General features: G+C 47.9%; 2 protein-coding genes and 2 long non-coding RNA genes across 6 annotated transcripts in view; 2 read left to right on the forward strand and 2 right to left on the reverse strand.

The window, feature by feature from the left end:
* Window positions 1-19,350, reverse strand: part of Commd7 (COMM domain containing 7) — a 35,390-nt gene extending 16,040 nt beyond the window's left edge. For 2 of the 3 annotated variants that reach the window (XM_078051613.1, XM_078051611.1), the window contains exon 1: window positions 19,198-19,350. In XM_078051613.1, the coding sequence (XP_077907739.1) occupies window positions 19,198-19,317 (120 nt within the window). In that variant the 5' untranslated portion in view covers window positions 19,318-19,350. Of the gene's footprint in view, window positions 1-4,093; window positions 4,229-19,197 lie in introns of those variants that run through there. The other variant, XM_078051612.1, reaches the window with a different exon arrangement.
* On the forward strand, window positions 4,241-11,890 carry LOC144378104 (uncharacterized). Its single transcript, XR_013439640.1, has 2 exons — window positions 4,241-4,382; window positions 11,332-11,890. It is a non-coding gene; the product is annotated as an uncharacterized LOC144378104 (long non-coding RNA).
* On the reverse strand, window positions 16,929-19,191 carry LOC144378105 (uncharacterized). Its single transcript, XR_013439641.1, has 2 exons — window positions 18,620-19,191; window positions 16,929-17,470 (listed from the first exon to the last, which is right to left on the reverse strand). It is a non-coding gene; the product is annotated as an uncharacterized LOC144378105 (long non-coding RNA).
* Window positions 18,057-21,250, forward strand: part of Dnmt3b (DNA methyltransferase 3 beta) — a 38,502-nt gene continuing 35,308 nt past the window's right edge. Inside the window, exon 1 of the mRNA XM_078051609.1 lies at window positions 18,057-18,243. The gene's annotated coding sequence lies outside the window, so the exon portion shown is untranslated. The remainder of the gene's footprint in view (window positions 18,244-21,250) is intronic.

Consider the following 21,250-nt stretch of genomic DNA (forward strand, 5'->3'; position numbering starts at 1 on the left):
AGTTCTAAGACAGTCTCGGCAACTTAGTAAGGCCTCAGAAACTTAATGAAATCCTGTTTCAAAACATAAAAGGGCTGGAGACGTGGCTCACTGGTTAAACACCCCTGGGTTCAATCCCTGGCACCAAACAACAACAACAAAACCCCAAACCAGAAATCATAAGGCACTCCAACAACTCCATAGCAAGAAAACAAATACCCTAAATTAAAAATGGGCAAAACAGCTGGGCACATATTTGTAATCCCAGTGATGTGGAAGAGAATTGAGAATTGTCAGTTTGAGGCCAAGCTCAGCAGTTTAGCAAGACCCTGTCTCAAAATAAAAAATAGAAAGTTCTGTGGATGTGGCTCAGTGGTTAATCACCCCTGGTTTCAATCAGGCTGAGTGGGGTGGCACATGCCTATAATCCCAGATACTAGGGAAGCTAAAGCTGGAGGATTCCAAGTTTGAGGCCAGCCTCAGCAACTCAGCCCCTGTCTGAAAGTGAAATTGTAAAAAAGGCTCAGGATGGAGCTGAATGGCGGACAGCTTGCCTAGCAAGCTGAAGGTAGCAGGTGGAATCCCCAGTACTCCCAGGGAGGGGGGGGGTGGACAAAAGAAAAAGGGACCTTCTCTGATTCTCAACTTCTCAGGCTCCCTCTTAGAAGCTGGCCTGGGGCACCTAGAATTTGCAACCTCAATGAGGAACAGAAACTTAGCAGCAAGAAAGTTCCTTGTATAGTTTTGCCTAGTCACAACACTGTAAATATTGCAAAGTGCACAGTAAGGATTTCTTGCATAGTTGCCTCTCCCTGGAATGTTCCACCTGGGACTATCCATGCATATCAAAATCTTAACTAGTATCCAGGGACAGTAAACAGGGAAAAGAGAAAGTTCATTCTAGAGAAATGCAAAACAAGGAGATAACCATTTCTCATTTATCAGATATGCAAACACAAAAGTTTGAGGAGGATACAAGTGTGGGCAAAAGGACATGGAAGGAGACAGGTCCCCACACTGTTGAGAAGACACACTGGGGTGAATTTTCTAGAGAGCCATTTTACAATATGTATCTTTTTCTTTTTCCTTTTGATACTGGTGACTGAATGGGGGAGCACTTAACTACAGAGCCACATCCCCAGCCATTTTTTTTTTTTTATTTTAAGTCAGGGTCTTACTGTTCTATATGTGTAATATAAGAATTGTGATGCATTCTGCTGTCATGTATTTAAAAAATAAAACAAAAAAAAAAGAGGGTCTTGCTAAGCTACTTTGCGCCTCCTTTAATTGCTAAGGGTGGTCTCAAACTTGCAATCCTCCTGCTTCAACCTCTGGAGCATCAGGATTACAGGTATGCACCACCATGCCTCCCTGTAACTGTTTTGGTTTTTTTTTTTCTTTAGTTGTAAGTAGACACAATACCTTTATTTTATTTTTATTTGGTGCTGAGGATTGAACCTAGTGTCTTAAGCATTCGAGGCAAGCACTCTACTACTGAGCCACAACCCCAGCCCCAGCAGTAACTAATTTTTAAGTGATCATATCTCACTTCAAGGAACATATGCTTCAGGTATGTTCCAGACATGCTAACACAAAGCTGTTCTCCTCCTTCAAAGCACTGTTCAGCTGGGCACAGTGACACACACCAGTGATCCCAGCAACTTGGGAGGACCATAAAGGAGGATCACAAGCTCAAAGCCAGCCTCAGCAACTTAGCAAGGCCTCTCTGAAAATAAAAAATAAAAATAGCTGAGGATGTGACTCAGTGATTTAGCAGCCCTGGTTCAATCCCCAGTACAAAAACAAAACAAAATCCGGTGAGGAGGAGAATGCCTGTGAGGCAGGAGGATCATGAGTTCTAAGCCAGACTCAGCAATGGCGAGGCACTGAACAACTCAGTGAGACCCTGTCTCTAAATAAAATGTCTCTAAATAAAATAAAAAATAGGGCTGGGATGTGGCTCAGTGCCCCAAGTTCAATCCCTGGTACCAAAAAAACAAACAAACAAAAAACCCAACCAGGGACTGGGGATACAGCTCAGTTGGTGGAGTGCTTGCCTCATATGCACAAGGCCCTGGGTTCAATCCTCAACACCACAAAAAACAAACAAAACCAATATTATTAGCACTCAGAGAAAAACCTTAAGACAATTTAATTAATTCAGACCGGGATCCCTGGGGTCAGTGTGAACAACATATGGAAAGCCTCACCTCAACTAACTAACTAAATAAAGAGCCAGGTAGAGTGGTAATCTCAGTGACTCAGGAGGTTGAGGCAAAAGGATTACTAGTTAGAAGCCAGCCTCAGCAATTTAGTTAGTCTCTGTCTCAAAAAATAAAAAGCGCTGGGGGCCGTCTCTCCCTCTGGAGTTGGCCTGCATTGTCTCTGGAAGGTGTATTCCTTATTTTCTGATTAAGATTTCACCTGGGCATGGTAAAAGAACTGCTTCAGATAAAAACATTGTATCATTAGCTGGGCTCTGGGAGCAGGCCTGCAATCCCAGCTGAGGCAGGAGGATCACAAATTCAAAGCCAGCCTCAGCAAAAGCCAGATCCTAGGCAACTCAGTGAGATGTCTCTAAGTAAAATACAAAATACAGCTGGAGTGCCCCGAGTTCAATTCCCGGCACCAAACAAACAAACAAAAAAATCCCAAACACCATATCATTAAGCCAGGCACACTGTAATTTCAGTGATTTGAGAGGCTGAGACAGGAGGATAGCACCCTGGAGACCAGTCTCTACCCTGTGCCAAAACCAAGGAACCAAACAAAAAACCCACAAGAAACTTATTAAAATGACTATTTCTGGGCACGAGAAAAATACACATTTTACTTATACCTTTGTATACTGCTCAAATTTTTTGTGTGTACTGCTTTCATTTCTACCTACATGAAGTGACTGTGGACCATTTTTTCCCTTTATTTATTCATTTACTTTTTTTAAATTTTAGGACAGGGCCTCCCTAAACTGCTTTGTTGGACCTTGACAAGTTACTGGGGCTGCCCCTGAATTTGTATTCTGCCTCAGCCTCCCAAGTCACTGGGATTACAGGTGTGTGCTACCACACTCCACCCCTTTTTCCCTTGATAATTTTCTGAATTTATTCTCATAACCGATCTAAAAATAGGGTGGGTGGGTTTGTTTGTTTTCCTGGTTTGTGGTGAGGCATTCTTGTAATCCCAACCATTTGGGAGACTGAGGCAGGAGGATTAAATTGGAGGCCAGCCCGAGCAATTTAGCAAGACTGTGGATGTGGGTCCCTGGTAACCCCTAACCCTGGTTCAATCCCCAGTATTAATAACACTAATAAATATATGTGGCCACTAGAAAACATAGTATTAGATCTGTGGCTTACAATTTCGTTCTTTTTCCTTTGTGGTGCTGGGGACTGAAGCTAGGGGCCTTGCACAGTCTGGGCAAGTGTCCTACCACTGAACTATCTCCCCAACCCCTCCAACTTACTCCTGCTGGACAATGCAGGTTTAGACCATGCTTGGCATTACAATCCAGGTCACCGTGAAAACAGAGGAAGTGCCCTTTTGATCCACCAAAAGGGGTGTTAGGAAGCCTTGGAAAGGAAAGGAGAGGAAAGACAACGGCCCCACCTCCTGGGAAGCTATAACCCAGTGGGAGACAGAGTGGTGAGAAGTCTCATTTTGTCCTCTTTAACTGGGCTGCCTGGGCGGTTTGAAAGGGGCATCCTAATAAGCAGGGGAACAGATGCCACCAGGGCGTCCAGACTTTGCTGGCAGCTGCAGAAGAGGGAGAAGAAGGCTTTTCCGACTCCACCACCAGGACCGGGGCCTCCACCTCGGCCTCGCCTTGGACTTTATGGAGACCAGGGCCTCCAGGTGCTCAGACCCCTCGTCCCCAACGCATGCTGCAGTCCCGCGCTCCCTGACCTCCCTCGGTTCCCCGAGGGACAGCTCATCAGCGCCTGCGCTGTGTCGTCCTCCGAGGACCCCACACTCCTGGGGTCGCAGGCCACCCGAGAAGTCTCCCGCCGCACCTCTGCGCCCCGCAGCCCCGAGATCCCTCGGCTCAGCCCCGAAAGGCCCCGAGCTGGCCGCAGCCGGCCCCGCGCCCCCGCCCTCGACGCCCCGCGGCGCCCACCTGCGCGCCCAGCTGGTTCAGCTGCTGCATGTCGCCGCCCACGGCCTCGGGCACCGCGTCCTGCGTGCAGTGCAGGCGACCCATGGCCCCGGCCGCCCCGCAGGCCCCGCCGCCGCCGCCCCGCCGCCCCGCCGCGCTTCCTCCTCCGGCGGCCTCGCCGCGCTTCCGCAGCCGCACTTTCGCCACCGCCGCGCCGCCCCCGCCGCGCGCGCCCCCGGCCTCCCGCGGCTCAGAGGAGGGCCCTGCGCAGCGGCGCGGTCACGCGCGGGAGTCCCCGCCAGGACCCTGGGTAAGGCGCCTGGCCTCTCTTTACTGTCTGTAAAAGGACCCCGGGTGGCTGCTCAAAGGCGCCCATTCTGCCAGAAAGCTGAGAGCTTCGCCTCCAGGAGGTCTTCCATCCTGGCTCCTTGCTCTCAGTGTCATCACCTTTGTTATTAATCATTCACAAAACTTTATTTCTTGCGGTGCTGAGGATTGCACCCAGGGTCTCACTCCTGCTAAAGTGCTCTACCGCTGACTTAGCGTGAACAGCCCTCAGCCAGGATCGCATGCCCACCCGACGCCAGGCCCTGGGACTAGAGGTGGGAACGACCACAAGCAGGTATGGCCCTCAGGGAGGAAAGCCACAGCTCCCAAACTTTGGAGGGCATGGCCTAAGGCAAGTGCTGGGCCTCCCCCAGTCTGAACTGGGAGGCCCCAGGTGAAGCCTGAGAATTTGCATTTCTAACGAATTCCCTTGGAACCACTTGAGAACCTGCACAGTAGAGGAATCTGACCCATCAAAGGTTACTCAGAAGGACTGTGATTGTGTGGGCTGGCGGTGGTCAGGTGGGAGTGAGGTTATTGAAACAGTAAGCATATTTGTAGCCCTCAAACCATCTTTTTTTCTTTTCTTTTCTTTTTTTCTTTTTGGCAGATGAACACTGGGAATTGAACCTAGAGGTGCTCTGCAACTGAGCTATACATCTCCAGCCTATTTTTACTTTTAGACTGGGCCTCTAAATTGCTGAAGCTGGCCTTGCCTTAAAGTGTTCCTTCTTCAGCCTCTCAAGCAGCTGGGATTACAGGAGTGAGCCACCATACACAATCAGCCCTCAAACTCTGGGGTTTTTTTTTTTTTTTTTTTTTTTTTTGTGTGTGTGTGTGTGTGTGGTCGGGTACCAGGGATCAAACCCATGGGCGCTTAACCACTGAGCCTCATCCCCAGCCGTTTTTTTTTTTTTTTATGTTTTATTTAGATATAGGTTCTAGCTGAGTTGCTTAGGACCTCACTAAATTTCTGAGGCTGGCTTTGAATTCTTGATCCTGTTGCCTCAGCCTCTGGGATCACAGGCAGAGGCCACCAGGCCTGGCTCTCAAACTCTTCAAAGCCTATGTTCTCTCTTCTTAGGGATCCCTCCCTGCCCTCCACTGAATATTGACCTGATCCACCTCTTACATATGAGAAAACAAAAGTTTGCTACCTGAATTCTGGGACCTGACCCCCAAACCCAAGAGCTTCATCTAGCCTTGAGTCCAGCTTGAGGGCTTGGAGGCAGCACTAGAATCCTGCAGGGATGATGGGGCAGAAAAAGTGACTGGCCTTCTCCAACAGACCTCCTCTCTTCTTGCCTGAAAGTCCCTTCTGGAACGGTAGGAACAGAAGGTTTCTGCCCGGAGGTCAAATCTGTGTTCAGTCTTCATTTCAATTCATGTATTATTCATTCAACAAATATTGACACCTGTCCTGAGCCAGATTCCATGATAGGGGTTGATTGAACCTATATTAAGCCCATAGTGACAAAATTAGATGCAGTGCCTGGCCTCTGAGGAGTCACAGTTCATTCAGGGAGACAGACAAGCACAAATGAATCCCGTGCACAAGTGACCAAAAATTTTACTTTCTGATACTAGGAATTGAACCCATGGGCCCTGAGCAACTTTTCCAGCTATATTTATTTTGAGACAGGATCTCTGTAAGTTACCAAGACTGTCCTCAAACTTGTGATCCTCCTGTGAGGCTCAGGGGTCCCTGGGATTACAGGTGTGTGCCACCACACCTGGCACATTGGAAATTATTAACAGATGCCAAGAAGCAGGGTGCTTTCAGAGTGTACACAGGGTGGTACAAACCTGTTATCCCAGCTACTCTGGAGGTTGAGACAAGAAGATCACAAGTTCAAGGCCAGTCTTGTCAATTTAGGGAGGCCCTAAGCAACTTGGTGAGAACCTGTCTCAAATAAAAAATAGGCTGGGCCTGATGGTGCATGCATGTAATCCCAGCATCTTGGGAGGCTGAAGCAGGAGAATTTCAAGTTCAAAGCAGCCTCACAAACCTAAGCCCTGGGCTGGGGATGTGGCTCAAGCAGTAGCACGCTCACCTCTCGCATGCATGTGGCCTGGGTTCGATCCTCAGCACCACATACAAACAAAGATGTTGTGTCTGTTGAAAACTAAAAAAAATAAATAAATAAATATTAAAAAATTCTCTCTTTCTTAAAAAAAAAAAACAAAAAAAAAACTTAAACCCTAAGCAACTCAGCAAAACCCTCTCTCTAAAAATGTTAAAAAGGGGTGGGTATGTAGCTCAATGGTTAAGCACCCCTGGGTTCAATCCCTGGTACCCAAAAAATTTTAAAAAAAATTTTAAAGGAGCTGGGGCTGTAGCTCAGTGGCAGAGCACTTGCCTCTTACATGTGAGGCACTGGGTTTGATTCTCAGTACCACATAAAAATAAATAAACAAAATAAAGATATTGTGTCCATGTATAACTAAAAATATCTTTTTTTTTTAAGAGAGAGGAGAGAGAGAGAGATAGAGAGAGAGAATTTTTAATATTTATTTTTTAGTTCTCGGCGGACACAACATCTTTGTTGGTATGTGGTGCTGAGGATCGAACCGGGGCCGCACATATGCCAGGCGAGCGCGCTACCGCTTGAGCCACATCCCCAGCCTAAAAATATCTTTAAAAAAAAGGGCTGGGGATGTTGTTCAGTGGTTAGGGACCCCTGTACTCAATACCCAGTACCAACAAAAACAAAAACATGTAACTGATGTGATTCTGCAAGCTGTATACGGGGTAAAAATGGGAGTTCATAACCCACTTGAATCAAAATGTGAAATATGATATATCAAGAACTATGTAATGTTTTGAACAACCAACAATAAAAAATAAATAAATAAATAAAACCCCAAAAAACAAAACAAAACAACAACAACAACAAAAAAACATCCTTGAGGAAACCACTGGATTTCTCTAATTTCTGTTCTCATAGTGGCTGGTGCTGAGGTACTCCATAAATGTGTGGAGTCAAATTGAAGGAAATTAAGAAAAGGGAAGTATTCATTTGAAGTCACCGCCCAACACTGTTTACAAGGTACCCTCTTGCCTGCCAGTCCTTTTCTTTTTCTTTTTCTTTATAGCTGGGGATAGAATTCCTGTCCTCCCCACCACCGCCACCTCCACCACCACCACCACCACCCTTCTACTACTCTGCCAGTTGTTTTCTACCATTGCAGTCACTGGGGTTCTGTGATTTGTTTTTCTACATTTGGGATTCTTCCCTTGCACCATGCCATCTGTCTATCTATTTATTTATTTAATGTGGAGCTGGGGATTGAACCCAGAGCCTTGTGCATGTAAGGCAAGCACTCTATCAACTGAGCTATATCTAGCACTACTCTGATTTTTGGGTCAGCATGGATATCACCTAGGAGCTAACAATTTAGGAGACATGCAGAATCTCAGGCCTGCCAGACTTGCTATTTAGGATTCACTTAAAAAAAATTTTTTTTTTCCTGTGTTTGGTCTCCAACTCCAGACCTCACAGATGTTAAGCAATCTTTCTACCACTAAAGCTGGACTGTAGACTATCAGCCCTCAGGATCTGCATTTTAATAAGATCCCCAGGCAATCTTGGGCCCATTAAAATTTAAGGTTCTGGGGCTGGGGATGTGGCTCAAGCGGTAGCGCTCGCCTGGCTTGCATGTGGCCAGGTTCCATCCTCAGCACCACATATCAACAAAGATGTTGTGTCCGCCGAGAACTAAAAAATAAATATTGAAAAAAAATTAAGGTTCTAATAATAATGATCATATTTAATAATAAACATTTTAAGTGCCTACTATGCTTCGTGCTTTAAGCAGCTAAATACATGTCATGTAAAATGACCATAATATGTTTGAATTGCCTACCTATTATTGCTTATATTCTTCTTTTCTTTTTTTGGTACCAAAACCCAGAATGAACCATTGTTTGTATTTTGAAGTCTATCACATTGTGTTACTGCTGTCCTTTATACATCTGTCCCCTTGACACACTAAAGATATTGCTTTGGACAAATTGCTAATCTTTCTGTGTCTCTATTTCTTTTTTCCCTTATAGAATGAAACAATAATGGAATCTACTTGAAAAGATAAAATCAAGGCTTGAGGAGCACTTAGCACAACAAAATGATTCATGGAAAATGCTCAATATATGCTCCTTATTCTAAGTTTTCAGTCTTATAAAAAGAGCATGGCAGGGCTGGGGATATAGCTCAGTTGGTAGAGTACTTGCCTTGCATGCACAAGGCCCTGGGTTCCATCCTCAGCACCAAAAAAAAAAAAAAAAAAAAAAAGCCTGGCAGCCAGGCAGGTGCAGTGGAGCATGCCTGTAATCCTGGCCATTGTGGAGACTAAGGTAGGAGAAACTCAACTTGGAGGTGAGCCTCATCAAATTAGGGAGGCCCTAAGTGACTTAGCAAGAACCTGTCTCAAAATAAAAAGGACTGGGGCTGTGGCTCAGTGGCAAAGTGCCCTTGGGTTCAATCCCCAGTACAAAAAAAAAAAAAAGAACAAGGGGGGCTGGGGATGTGGCTCAAGGGGTAGCGCGCTCGCGCTCGCCTGGCATGCGTGCGGCCTGGGTTCGATCCTCAACACCACATACAAACAAAGATGTTGTGTCCACCAATAACTAAAAAATAAATATTAAAAAATCTCTCTCTCCTCTCTCTTTAAAAAAAAAAAAAAAAGAACAAGGGTTCAGGGGCCGGGGTTTTGGCTCAGTGGTAGAGCACTTGCCTAGTATCTATGAGACACTGGGTTTGATCCCTGGCACCACATAAAAATAAACAAATAAAATAAAGGCACTGCTGTGCCCATCTACAACTAAAAACCAAAAATTAAAAAATTTAAAAAAAAAGAGCAAGGGTTCAAAGGTCTTGACACCAAGCACTTCTAGAAGATTCCCTGTAGAACTTAATTTTCACAACAATGTAATGAAAGTACCAGGGCATAAAACAGGCAGGACATTTAGACTCTAGGGAGTGCAGTGCAATATAGAATTTCCAGAGAGACAGAGAGAGGAAGAGGAAGAGGAAGAGGGGGAGAGAGAGAGAGAGAGAGAGAGAGAGAGAGGAGAGAGAGAGAGAGAGAGAGAGGTGTAGTTAGATCACATTCATATAACTTAGTATTGTTCTCATCATTTTACTGCTGTGGATCTCTTACTGTGCCTAATTAAGGAATTAACTCTCGCTAGGTGTGTATGTGCAGGAAAAACCTAGTCTATGTCAGATTGAGTAGGAGCTGCAGCTTCAGGTGTCCCCTGGAGGGTCTGGAACCCTGGCCTCCTGGATAAAGGGGGGCCTCTGTAGATAAGAAAGTAGTTCTGATGTTCTTCAGAATGCACTGCCAGAGGAAGGAAGAAGAGGTGATTACTGTTAATGCCTTAAGTCTGCAACAGGAAATGCAGGCCTGGGCCAGGCCTCCCTTCCAGAGAGCCTCCTGCCCCCATTTCAGACTTAATGAGGGACCCTGCTCCCTTCATTCAATTTAAAATGTCCCTGTGGAGGGCAACTGAGTCCCCACCTCCTCACCCCTCCCCCGCCCCTGCAAGTGAAAGGAGTTCATTAAGAAGCAGATTTCAGGCCCAGAGGACTCCCACTGGGAATTTCACCAAAGGGCCAGGTTTTCCTTGGTGAAAGGTTTGCCCTGCACAATCGGAAATGCCAGAGGGCATGTTTAAAAAATTCAACTTTTAATTTTGAGACAATTGTAGACTCATAGTTGTAAGAAATACTCTAGGTGCTATAGTATTGTGACCCAGTTTCTCTGGATGCTCAGATCCAAAGGTGGGGGGACCAGGATATTGACTTCCAAGATTCCCAACATTCCCAGGAAGCCAGGATCTCACATGGCCCAGGGCGATAATTTCACTGACCAGCTCCAGGGCTTCTTTCTATCAACATCTAGAACAAAAAATTCCATTGGATATTTTCTGTTCTCATTAGGATCTTTAGTATCAGTCCCCTAATTAGAAAATCACGTAACAAAGTAAAAACACAATTGGTTTGGACTTTTGACATCTACGTCACAAAAGTCATTGATAAGGAAATGCTGCAATTGTTCCAGATTCAAAGAAACTAAAAAAAGATAGGGCCAGGGGTGTGGCTTAATGGTAGAGCCTTCGATGAGCATGCACGTGAGGCCTTGAGTCCAATTTTTAGCACCTGGAAAAAATTTATTCTATTAATAAAGTCAAGCAGGCCCAGGTAGGATGGACACTGACCAAAAGTAGGGCCCCGGCCGCAGTCCTACTGAGTGGCTTAGTGTAGAAATTGGCTCTGAATTTGCTGGAAGCCGGGGTGGGGGTGGGGGAGTCAATTCCACTTCTAGTTTTTAATCCTTAAACAGGTAAATTAATGAAAATAATCCTCTATTGTTGGACTTCAAGGGAAGTTGGAATTCTCTGATTTCTGATTAGAATTTGGTGATGAAATTGTTTGCTGGTTCAAAGATCCCTGTCTCAATCTCAAGATTGTTGTTGTTGTTGTTGTTGAGATACATTTTCAAAGTGGTATTCCTGGGGAAAAGTTTAAGTGTTTTCAAAGATCCTTGTGCCTAAACTCTAAAGGACATTAAAACTGTCACCTCTAGAAATCTGTTTTTTAAAGGGCCTTTTAAAAAGGTGGAGGGCAGGGATGATAAAGCTCCACTTTTGGGAAATCTCACCCTTCATTACAAATTCATGGTAGAGATCACTTTGCCTGAGAAAATGAGGCCTGGGATCTCTATTGTTGGCTTTGTTTTTCTCTTCAGAACAATTATAAAGTGAATGCCTGGCCAAGCCCCCCGTCAAGGCCTGCTATGCATACCTCTGCTGGGTGCTTGTGAACACAACTGGGTGTAACCTGGGAGCTGTTACTTGGAGACTTTCCCTTTTTTTTTCTTTTTTTTAAGAGAGAGACAGAATTTTTTAATATTTATTTTTCATTTTTCAGCAGACACAACATCTTTGCATGTGGTTCTGAGGATCGAACCCGGGCCCCCGGGCTGCATGCCAGGCCAGGCGAGCGCGCTACTGCTTGAGCCACATCCCCAGCCAGAGACTTTCTCTTCTTTTTGCATCATTGGAAAGATGGAGGAGTCTGTTCCTTCATTCAGGCCCTAGACCTTCAATAAGCACTTCCTGTGTGCTAGGCCCTGTGCTAGGTGCTGGACACAGGGCAGTGAACACAATAGACTGTTGCTCCTCCCTTCTGCTGCCCATGGTCTCCTGAGGAAGAAACACCTTACTTGAAGCCTCAGTTGAAGACATTCAGGAGAGAAGTGGAGGAAGGAGGCAGACTGAAAGATGAACCGCGGCTCAGCAGACAGTGTCAGCTATCACCAGGCTCTAGACAAGGACACACCTGTCTACAGGGAAGACCCAGGGTCCTGGGCATCTCACCCAAGCCTGGTTTGCAGCATCATGTTGGGTTTATGAAATTCATGAAGCTTGAAGGGAAAGGAGTTGCCCAAAGAAAATAAGGATAGTTTTATAAAAGAGGTTTGAACATATCCCCTCTGTGTTTATTCTCAAACCGAGGGGGGGGGGGGGGGGGATGTAGCTCCTCTACCAAGGGTCTGATCTCCAGCCCTGCAAAATCAAGGAGTCAGTATTCAATCAATCCATCAACGCAGAGCTGATGAAGCCTGAATGTGGAGCAAATCTAGGAAGCAAAATCCTGGTAACAGGGAGAGGAGTCAAGGATGGCAGTATGAATTTTGGGCTCATTCCCTGCTACACAATCTGCCTCTTTTTTTTTTTTTTTAAAGAGAGAGTGAGAGAGGATAGAGAGAGAGAGAGAATTTTTAATATTTATTTTTTAGTTCTCGGCAAACACAACATCTTTGTTGGTATGTGGTGCTGAGGATCGAACTCGGGCCGCACGCATGCCAGGCGAGCGCGCTACCGCTTGAGCCACATCCCCAGCCCTTTTTTTTTTTTTGACAGTAGAGTCAGCAGGTCCCCAAAGAGAGCAAGACCCTTGCCCATGTTCCTTCAGCGGGGTAGCAGAGGTAGCAGGAGAACAGAATCAAGGCTGTGAACCTCTCCTCAGCCAGGCTTTCCCTCCAGAGGTCAAGTCTGAACTTTCAAAGTTAAGGGAAGCCAAGTCCAGGTGACTTGCTGGTTTGCCTGAGGGCAGGGGTAAGGAGATGGTGACAGAGAGCTTCCAGGGAAGGAAAATTTAGTGAATGCCCAGGATGGGGTACAAGTGTCCTTGCTCTCAGGAACCTCAATGTGGATGAGTCAATGTCAACTTTACTGCAGGAGGCTGGGGGTGTAACTCAGGGCTAGAAACTTGCCTACCAAGGGCCAGGACCTGAGTCCCATCCCCAGCACTTCCCCCCCCCCAAACACACACACACACACACACACACACACACACACACACACACACACACCACACACACACAAAGAGAGAAAGGAAAAGAAGACACTGATGAATGCTACCTGAACATATTCTTCTGTGCTCTTGTCTAGTCAGGAACATTTATATAAAATAGTTCAATGACCCATTTTGAGATTAAAAAAAAAAAAAGGAGAAAACAAGAGTTTGGGGTGTTCCTGTTGAAAAGGAAAGGTAAGAAACCCACTTTGCAAATGAAGGTGGCTGCTAATGACACCACAATTAAGACCCTGCACTTCACAATGAGCTCTTTCACACACAAGCCCCAGGCCCCACAGCCCCTGGAATCAGCCTTACTAATTTTATTATTATTCCAATTAGAGTGGCCAGAGGACTGAGGGCAAGCTCCTTTGCATAGTACATAAGGTGGGGGGTCACATGTGACAGAGGGGGTGGCTCCAGCTGGCACTCCCTGCTCTGGCACCAGACAGCGGTGGCTCTAGGACAAGCTGCCTCCACTTGCTGAGCCTCAGTTTCCTCAACTAGAAAACAGCTCAGGGTCCCCAACACTGCCTGTAGACCTAGAGGTGAACTGGGCTCACCTTAGTAGCAGGGAGCTCAAGGGACAGACAGAGCGATCTCCACTGGGAGGAGGCAAAGAGAATGTTCAACCAGTGGGGAACAGCACGTGTTCACTATTGATAACAATATAGTTTTTTATTTAATCAGCACTTTCATGGTATTTTCCAGTGAGCTAGGCACTGTCTGAAATTATTTATATATATAATTATATATATAATGAGAATTATACGACCAAATACATATATATATGGTCGTATAATTCTCATTATAACCCTTTGAAGTAGGTGAAATTATTATCTTCATTTTAATGATGAAGAAATTGAGACATGTCTTGTGGTCTTGTGCTCATTAAAACTACCTGCCTGCCGGGCACTGTGGTGAAAGCCTGTAATCCCAGCAGCTCAGGAGGCTGAAGCAGGAGGATCCTGAGTTCAAAGCCAGCCTCAGCAAAAACTAGGTGCTAAGCAAATCAGTGAGACCCTGTCTCAACATAGAACTGGAGAAGTGGCGCATTGGTCTTGTGCAGCTGAGTTCAATCCCTAGTACCCATCCTGCCCCAAACAAACTTCCTGCCCTATATTAAGCACCTATGATCTACTGTGCTAATCACTTCATAGATATTATTAAAAACCTGTCAACCTGCCGTTGGGGCTCTAAAAACCAAAAAGATGATAGTATAATTTAAGACAAATGCAATATTTAACCAGCACTACTTTGTATTTTATTTTGAGACAGGGTCTCACTGCCTTGATAAGTTGCTGAGACTGGCTTTGAACTCGCAATCCTCCTGCTTCAGCCTCCCAAATTGCTGGGATTACAGTCGTGTGCCAATGTGCCCTGTCATAATTTCTAAATTATAGAAGAGTTTCAAGGTTGTAAAGCTGGTACAGAGAAGTCATGATTTTTTAAAAATATTTTTAAGTTGTAGATGGACACAATATCTTTATTTTTATTTATTTATTTTTATGTGGTGCTGAGGATGGAACCCAGGGCCTCATGCACATTAGTTAGGCAAGTTCTCTACCACTGAGCTACAATCCCAGCCCCAAAAATTCATGATTTTTTTTTTTTCTCTCTCTCTTGGTGCTGGGGATGGGACCCAGGATCACGTGCTTGCTAGGAAGTCAATCCTTCTATCACTGAGCCATGCCCTCAGTCCAGATCACAGAATTTTTATCTCCTTAATGCACATTGATCACCTTCATGATTATAATGATTGTGATCTGATGGGATATGTTTTAAAGTAAATGCTGAGGTGACCACACAGAGCAGCTGCTCACTCAAAGTCCGGCTTCACCCCTGATTAACCTTGTGTATGTCCCTCTGTCCCCTGTGCTTCAGTCCTCTTACCTGAAATAGGGCCCCCAAACACCCTTCCCCTGCCTCCCAGTGGGGTGGATGTGAGGCTCAGATAAGATGGCAAATTCAACCAAAGGCCTTTGCAAACTGAAGTTCTGTGCCCTGGGGAGGCCACAGGCCATTTTTCCTTCCACCCATTCTCCTGATGGTTATGATCCTTTCTGAGTGCCAGGACCAAGACCACCTGTCATTTAGATACTTGCTCTTCCTGGATTTAGGGCTATGCTTTCCCCAGAAGTGCCTGCTTTGTTTCAGCTCACCCAGCCCCTTGCCATCTGAACCAGCATTCTCCTTGGTGGCACAGACATCCTGTGCCGGGTGGCAGGTCTTGGCTTAATGTTCAGAAAGCAGAGGTCCACCAGGCCTCCCAAGTTCACAGAGATTTTTTTTCCACATAGACCTTCCCTAGATGGTGGGGCTAAACCATAAGTCTTCCCAAGAGATCCCCTTCTTGCTGGGTGTGATGGCACACCCCTGTAATCCCAGCAACTGTGGAGGATGAAGTAGGAGGATTGCAAGTGAGGCCAGTGTTAGCAATTTAGCGAGAGATCCTGTCTTGAAATAAAAAATAAAAATGAATGGCCTTGTGCAGTGTTGGATGCCTGTAATTGCAGTGGCTTAGGAGGCTGAGGCAGGAGCAAGTTCAAGGCCAGCCTCAGCCACTCAGAGAGGCCCTAAGCAACTTAATGAGACCCTGTCTCAAAAAAATAATTTGTTCCCAGGTTTTGGCACCAAAAATAAATAAATAAACAAACAAGGCTGGGGATGTAGTTAAGTACCCCTGGGTTCAAACCCTCACACAGAAATTAAAAAAAAAACTGACTGCGGGTATAGCTCAGTGGTAAAGTGCCCCTGATGTCAATCTCTAGTACCAAAAAAAAAAAAAAAAAAAAAAAAAAGAAAAAAAGAAAGAAAAAGAAAAAAGAAAGAGAGTGAGAGAGAAGAGATCCTCTTTATCATTTTTATTGGTCTCCCTGTAGCAATTGACCAGAATAATACACTTTTATTTATTTTATTTTATTGATTTTTTTGTATTGGGGATTGAATCCACAGTGCTCTACCACTAATCTATAAACCCAGGAATTTTTATTTTTATGTTGAGACAGAGTCTCACTAAATTGCCCACACTGACAACCAATTTGCCATTCTCTTGTCTCAGCCTCTTGAATCACTGGGATTATAGGCAGATGCCACCAAGCCTGGCAGGAACATGCTTTTGGGTGTTTGTCCCCAACACCAAGAATTTCCTGCTGCTCCTCCCCCTGAGCCCTCCAGGGAAGGAGGCAGGTGCTGAGGCAGTTCCTTCCTCAAGTCTCCTTAGCCTTTTCCTGGGCTCTTAGGTAGAAAAATATCCAGTGAGTTTAGACACTTGAGCAACTTTTAAAGTCTTTGCCATTTGCTCATTTAATTACTAACTGGCAAGAGATGCATGGAGGCCAAGGTGCTAGGAACACCATTTGCCGGTAATCCCAGGTACTCTGGAGGCTGAAATCAGGAGGATTACAAATTTGAGGCCAGCCCAGGGCAATTTAGTGAAATACTGCCCAAAAGTCAAATTTATAAAAGAGCTGAAGGGCTGAGCTGGGTATGTACTTCAGTGGTAGAGAGCTTGCCCTGCATGAGTGAGCCCTGGGTTCAAGCCCCAGACAGACAGAAAGACACACTCACACACACACACACACACACACACACACACACACACACACACGGCAAGGAGAAAGCTGGGTTTACTCAGACCTAGAGCCCCAAAGGCAGGAAACCTGTGTTCCTTCATTCTTTCAACAAACTTGTATCCAGCTCCTTTTGGTACTGGGCTTCCCCTCCCCCCATCATTACTAGAAAGAAAATTTGCATCAACCCAAGATAGACAGATGTAGTTCCTGCCTGTTTAGAATGAACTTTACAATGTGTATGTAGAACCATGTAAACAAGAAAACAAATATGCAAATCAATTTCAGCCAGCTCTAAGAGCTACCTGATCAGAATGAAATAGAAAAGTAGTGATGGAGAGGGGAGGCAGTTTGCTGGAGCATTCGGGAAGAGCTTCTCCGGAAGGTGACCTTTTGGGAGCGAACTGAGTGGTGAGAAGTTTGTCATGCAGTGCTCTGGGGCAATGTCCAGGTAGAAGGAACAGCCACGCAAGTCCAAACTGCAAACAGCAAAGAGGAGGGAAGATTGGAATGGAGTCAGAGAGAGGAGAGGACAGGAGATACCTGAAGAGGAAGGCAGCATTAGCTCATTACAGGGTCTTGTAGACTCGCCTGTCAGTCATTCATTCCTTTATTCACTTAACACATTTATTTTTAGTATGCTCCTGCTTGAACCCAGGAGCACTTAACCACTGAGCCACATCCCGAGCCCTTATTTATTTATTTATTTATTTTTAATTTTGAGATTGGGTCTCACTAAGTTGCTTAGGGCCTCACTAAGTTGCTGAAGCTGGCCTTGAGCTTGCAGTTCTCCTGCTTCAGCTTCTGGAGACCCTGGGATTACAGGCATGTGCCACCATGTCTGGTTTAAGACTTATTTATTGAGCGTCTACTTTGATCCTGTCCTCAGTCTAATACGTGGAGACAATTAGCAGATAAATAAATAAATATAAATACTAGGAACGGTAATATTAGGAAGCACCATTTTCAGATAATTCAGTGCCCACTTAACGGCAGAGGCAACCAAGACGTGCTCATGGAGTCGGGCTTCTTCCTCAGGGAGAGGATGTGTGCAGGGCCTGGGAACCCAGGCAGCCAGACCTGATGGCCTCTTCTCTGCGTTCCCCTCCCCTCCGCTAAAGATGGCTGACAAAGACCTAGGTGGGTGGAAGGGAGGAAGGGCTAGTTAGAGGGTCCACAGCGGGATGACCTGGAGAGGCATCACAGCGCCCCAGTGGCATTGCGACTGACTGGAGGTGAGGGTGACGCGGAGACTGCTTGCTGTGTGACTTCAGAGGGGGCCTTTCCCTCTCTGGGCCCCGCATCCAGATCTGTCTGGAGTGGGGTGGGGTGGGGGGCTGGAGAGGGAGGAGAGTTGGGTATCTGCAGTCCCCTTCGGGCTGGTCATCCCCGTCGGTGATTTAACAGGCCTTGGGGGACGGGAGGCGGCGCCCGCGGAGGAGGGGCGGAGGGAGGCTCCCGGAGTGATTTCAAATTTCCCTCGTCCGCTCCCCCCCGCGCCGCGCCCGGGCTCTGAGTGGCTGCGGCGGGGGCGGCCCCGGGTGGGGGCGGGGCGAGGGCCGGGCCGGGGCTACAAGGGGAGTCGGCGCCGCCCCCTGCCCACCCTCAGCCGCAGCCCGGCCCGGCCCGCGCCGCTCCCTCGCAGCAGCCGCCCCCAGCTCGGCCGCCCCGGCCCGCGTGGACGCCCCGGGCGCCCCCCGACGACGGCACCGGCCCCCTGGCAGGCGGGCGAGCGGGCGGCCGCGCCCGCCGGCACCGCGGGGGTTAAGTGGCCCAAGTAAACGTAGCTCGGCGATCGGCGCCGGAGATTCGCTAGCCCAGCGCCCTGCGCGGCCGCCCGCCGCCTCCCGACCGCCGGTCCCGACCGCGGAGCGACCACCGAGCCGCGCCCGAGCCAGCCCCGCGGCAGGTGAGCGTCCCGCGGCCCCGGAGGCTCGCGACCCCGCGCGGACGCCTGTGGGAGCGAGCTCGGGGCTCCGCACGGCGCGGGGACGCCCGGGACCTCCTGGGCAGGGATCCCGCCGCTGCGCGGACCTGGCCTGAGGGGTGGGGCGTGGGGAAGGGTCCCCTGACCCCGCGCGGGGTGGTGGGCCAGCGGGACACGGGAGCTGGCCTTACCAGGAGGGGACACGCATAGAGGGCTACCCTGGTACCCCGAGAGCCGGGAGGGAGAGTCCCGACCCCAGGGAGCGGCTGCAGCCTCTCTGGGGTCTGGAATCTAGGGAAGAGGTGCCCTCCCCGGGAGTGAAGTCAGAAGGGACTTTTCCCGGGCGGGGGGTCCTTACCTGGACTTGGTCTTAGGGGAGAGCCCGTCGGCCTCTGGGGAGGAGGAGGAAGAGGGAGTTGTGCTGTGGAGGTGGGCGTGGGTCCGGCTGGGCATTCAGGAGAGGGGCCGTCCCGCTGCCTAAGGGCTAGGGTGGTGCTTGTGTGTCCAGGACCAAGGTGGGTCACGGTGTCCTCGCGGGTCCCAGGCGTGAGCCAGAGGGGCGTCCTCAGTCCTCGGGAGCTGAGCCACGACAGGGGATGCGCAGCCGCCGGGACGCGCGTTCCTGCGCACACCTGGTCCCGGAGCAGCCGCGGGGGGCGGTGCCTCCTGCCGCGCCGCCTGCCCCAGGGGCTCACTTTCCATTCTTAGCCTTCTTCCGGGGTGTATTTGGCCCCACTTTCCAAACTCGCACACTGAGGCCTCAACTTTCACCCCCCCCCCCACCAAGAAGCAAAGCTAAGTGCCTGTGTCATGGTTTGGGGGTAGTTTTTCTCCCCTATTGTTCTGGAGGAGAAAGTGGAAGGCAGCAAAGAGCAGAGGTTGAGCACCGAGAGAGAAAGTTACCATTGGGCGCAGGCTTTACTGCTGAAGCCTCACCTGTGGCCGGAGTGCCGGCCCCTCAGCCTTCCTCCATCGCGGTCCTCTGCTCTGGGAGGCAGGCATGCAGAGCTCCTGCACCTTCTCCACCGCCCAGGCCCACAGGCTTGAGGGATGCATGGATTAAAGGGAATCCAGGGCAGACTACGAACTTTGAACTGCCCTCTCTGAGTTCAGAATGTTGGTTTGGGCAGACTGGCTAGCAATTGTTTTCGGAGGTAGCTCCTGCTCGTCCCAGGACGTTGACCTTACTCAGCCCTCCTTCATCAGGCTAGCCTTGGGTGCTTCTTTTTGGCCCTTGGGAACCTGGTAGCAGATTTGAGCCTCCTGTCCCCGTATTGAAATGTATATTTCTTTATTTAATCCCGGGATTTTGTGCATGCTAGGAAAAGGAGCCTGCCACTGAGGTATACCCCCCGTCCTACCATATCTGTTTTAGCATTGGTATACAGTAAGCACTCAATAAATGTTGCTATAAGGCATTATCAACTAGCACACGGGTTAAGCAGGCTTCCCTAAAGAGCCATAGGTCTTGAGCACGTGTTCAAATCCAGCGAGGCCATCACCCTCTCTGTGCCTCAGCTTTTACATCTGTGAAATAGGAACACTCCAATCTCAGATTGTGTGAAGGTGAAGCCAGTTTCATGTGTAATTTAACCTCTTTAGTCCTCCAGTTTCCTTTGAGTTTTAGGTATGACATCCTTGGAAAAAGTCAGTACCTGGCAAAGGGTCAGCGCATGAGGGAGTTTAATGTTTGTGTTATTAACCAGTAACCCCTCTCTTTAGGGTGGTATGAGTGGAGAATTGGGGATGGAGGGAGGCACCCCTTGCCAGGCCTTCCTTTTCCTGTCTTCCTGGAGGTGCCCCCAAGCCTTTCTTGGCTCTGCAAGCTTTTCCAAATCATCATTGTCCATGGTGGGGGGAGTTGGCAGGAAGGCCCGCCTTTGTTCCCTTTTGAAAGAGCCATGGTTTTTTTATGTGTTGGGACCCTTTTTAACTCCGCCCCTTCCAAGCTTGGGGCCAACTGTGAAGGTGTAATTGCAGAGTCCATGAGATCTTTACCTTTCCTCCTGGGTTGGAGAGAGCTGAGACAAAGGAACCAGGTTGGGGGGCCAGCCACATCCTCTAAAGCCATAGCTTAACCTCCAGCCCTTGCAAAGGTTGGGGGATGGGAAGAGAGTATTGGGAGCTGGGTGCTGGCAAGAGGAGGGAGGGGCAAGGGAGATGGGGTGGGGAAGGCTGCTTCCTTCTCTTCCTGCAGCCACGTGGGCCCCGTGGCACACAGAAGCCTGTCTCCTTCATCACTGCAGCCCCAGGGACCTGCTACAGTGGAGGTTTGACAAGTTTTTCCAGGAAAACTTACCTTGGGATTCCTTTGTCCCAGACAAGCTCCCACACTGACCATACTACTTCCAGTTGCAGACATCTTATCCATTTTACCTGCATAGTCCTTGTTAAACCTGAAGCTCTCTGGGAGCAACTTTTATCAGTATCAGGGATCAGCTTTGTTTTTCTAAATTGTTAAATGTTATGAATTCAGGGTGGTTTCTGGTTACATGCTGAAGGATGGAATTCCTCATTTATTTTGCAGGCAAGGGGACTGGACTTCTTGATTTGGGGGAGGGGCTAATGCTCTCACTGGGTGCCTTTTGCAGGTGAAGGAACTGAGGCCCTGGGGAATCCAGTTGCTTCTGCATCATGGTGATGACACTTTCCTACCTACCCCCAACCAGGAAAGGTTTTCTTTTCAGAGGATAGAAGCCTAATGCAGATGAGGCTGGCTGACTGGAGAAAGTGGCCTGGTGCATGCACAAGGACCCCACTCAGCACGGCTGTTACTGTAAATTGCCTTTCATGAGAGCCCTTCCCATTTGGGAAGTGGATACAAATTTGCTCCTACCCAGCATGGCTGCCAGGAGGATTAAGTGGAATTCAAGGGCCTTTTAGTTTTTTTTTCCAGTACTGGGGATTGAAGCTAGTGATACTCCACTACTAAGGTAGCTCCTGGTTTCTCCCAGCCCCCTTTTTAATTTTGGGGACAAAGTCTTAGAAA

Source organism: Ictidomys tridecemlineatus, chromosome 5 (genome assembly GCF_052094955.1).
Source record: "Ictidomys tridecemlineatus isolate mIctTri1 chromosome 5, mIctTri1.hap1, whole genome shotgun sequence".
Classification (NCBI taxonomy): Eukaryota; Metazoa; Chordata; class Mammalia; order Rodentia; family Sciuridae; genus Ictidomys; species Ictidomys tridecemlineatus.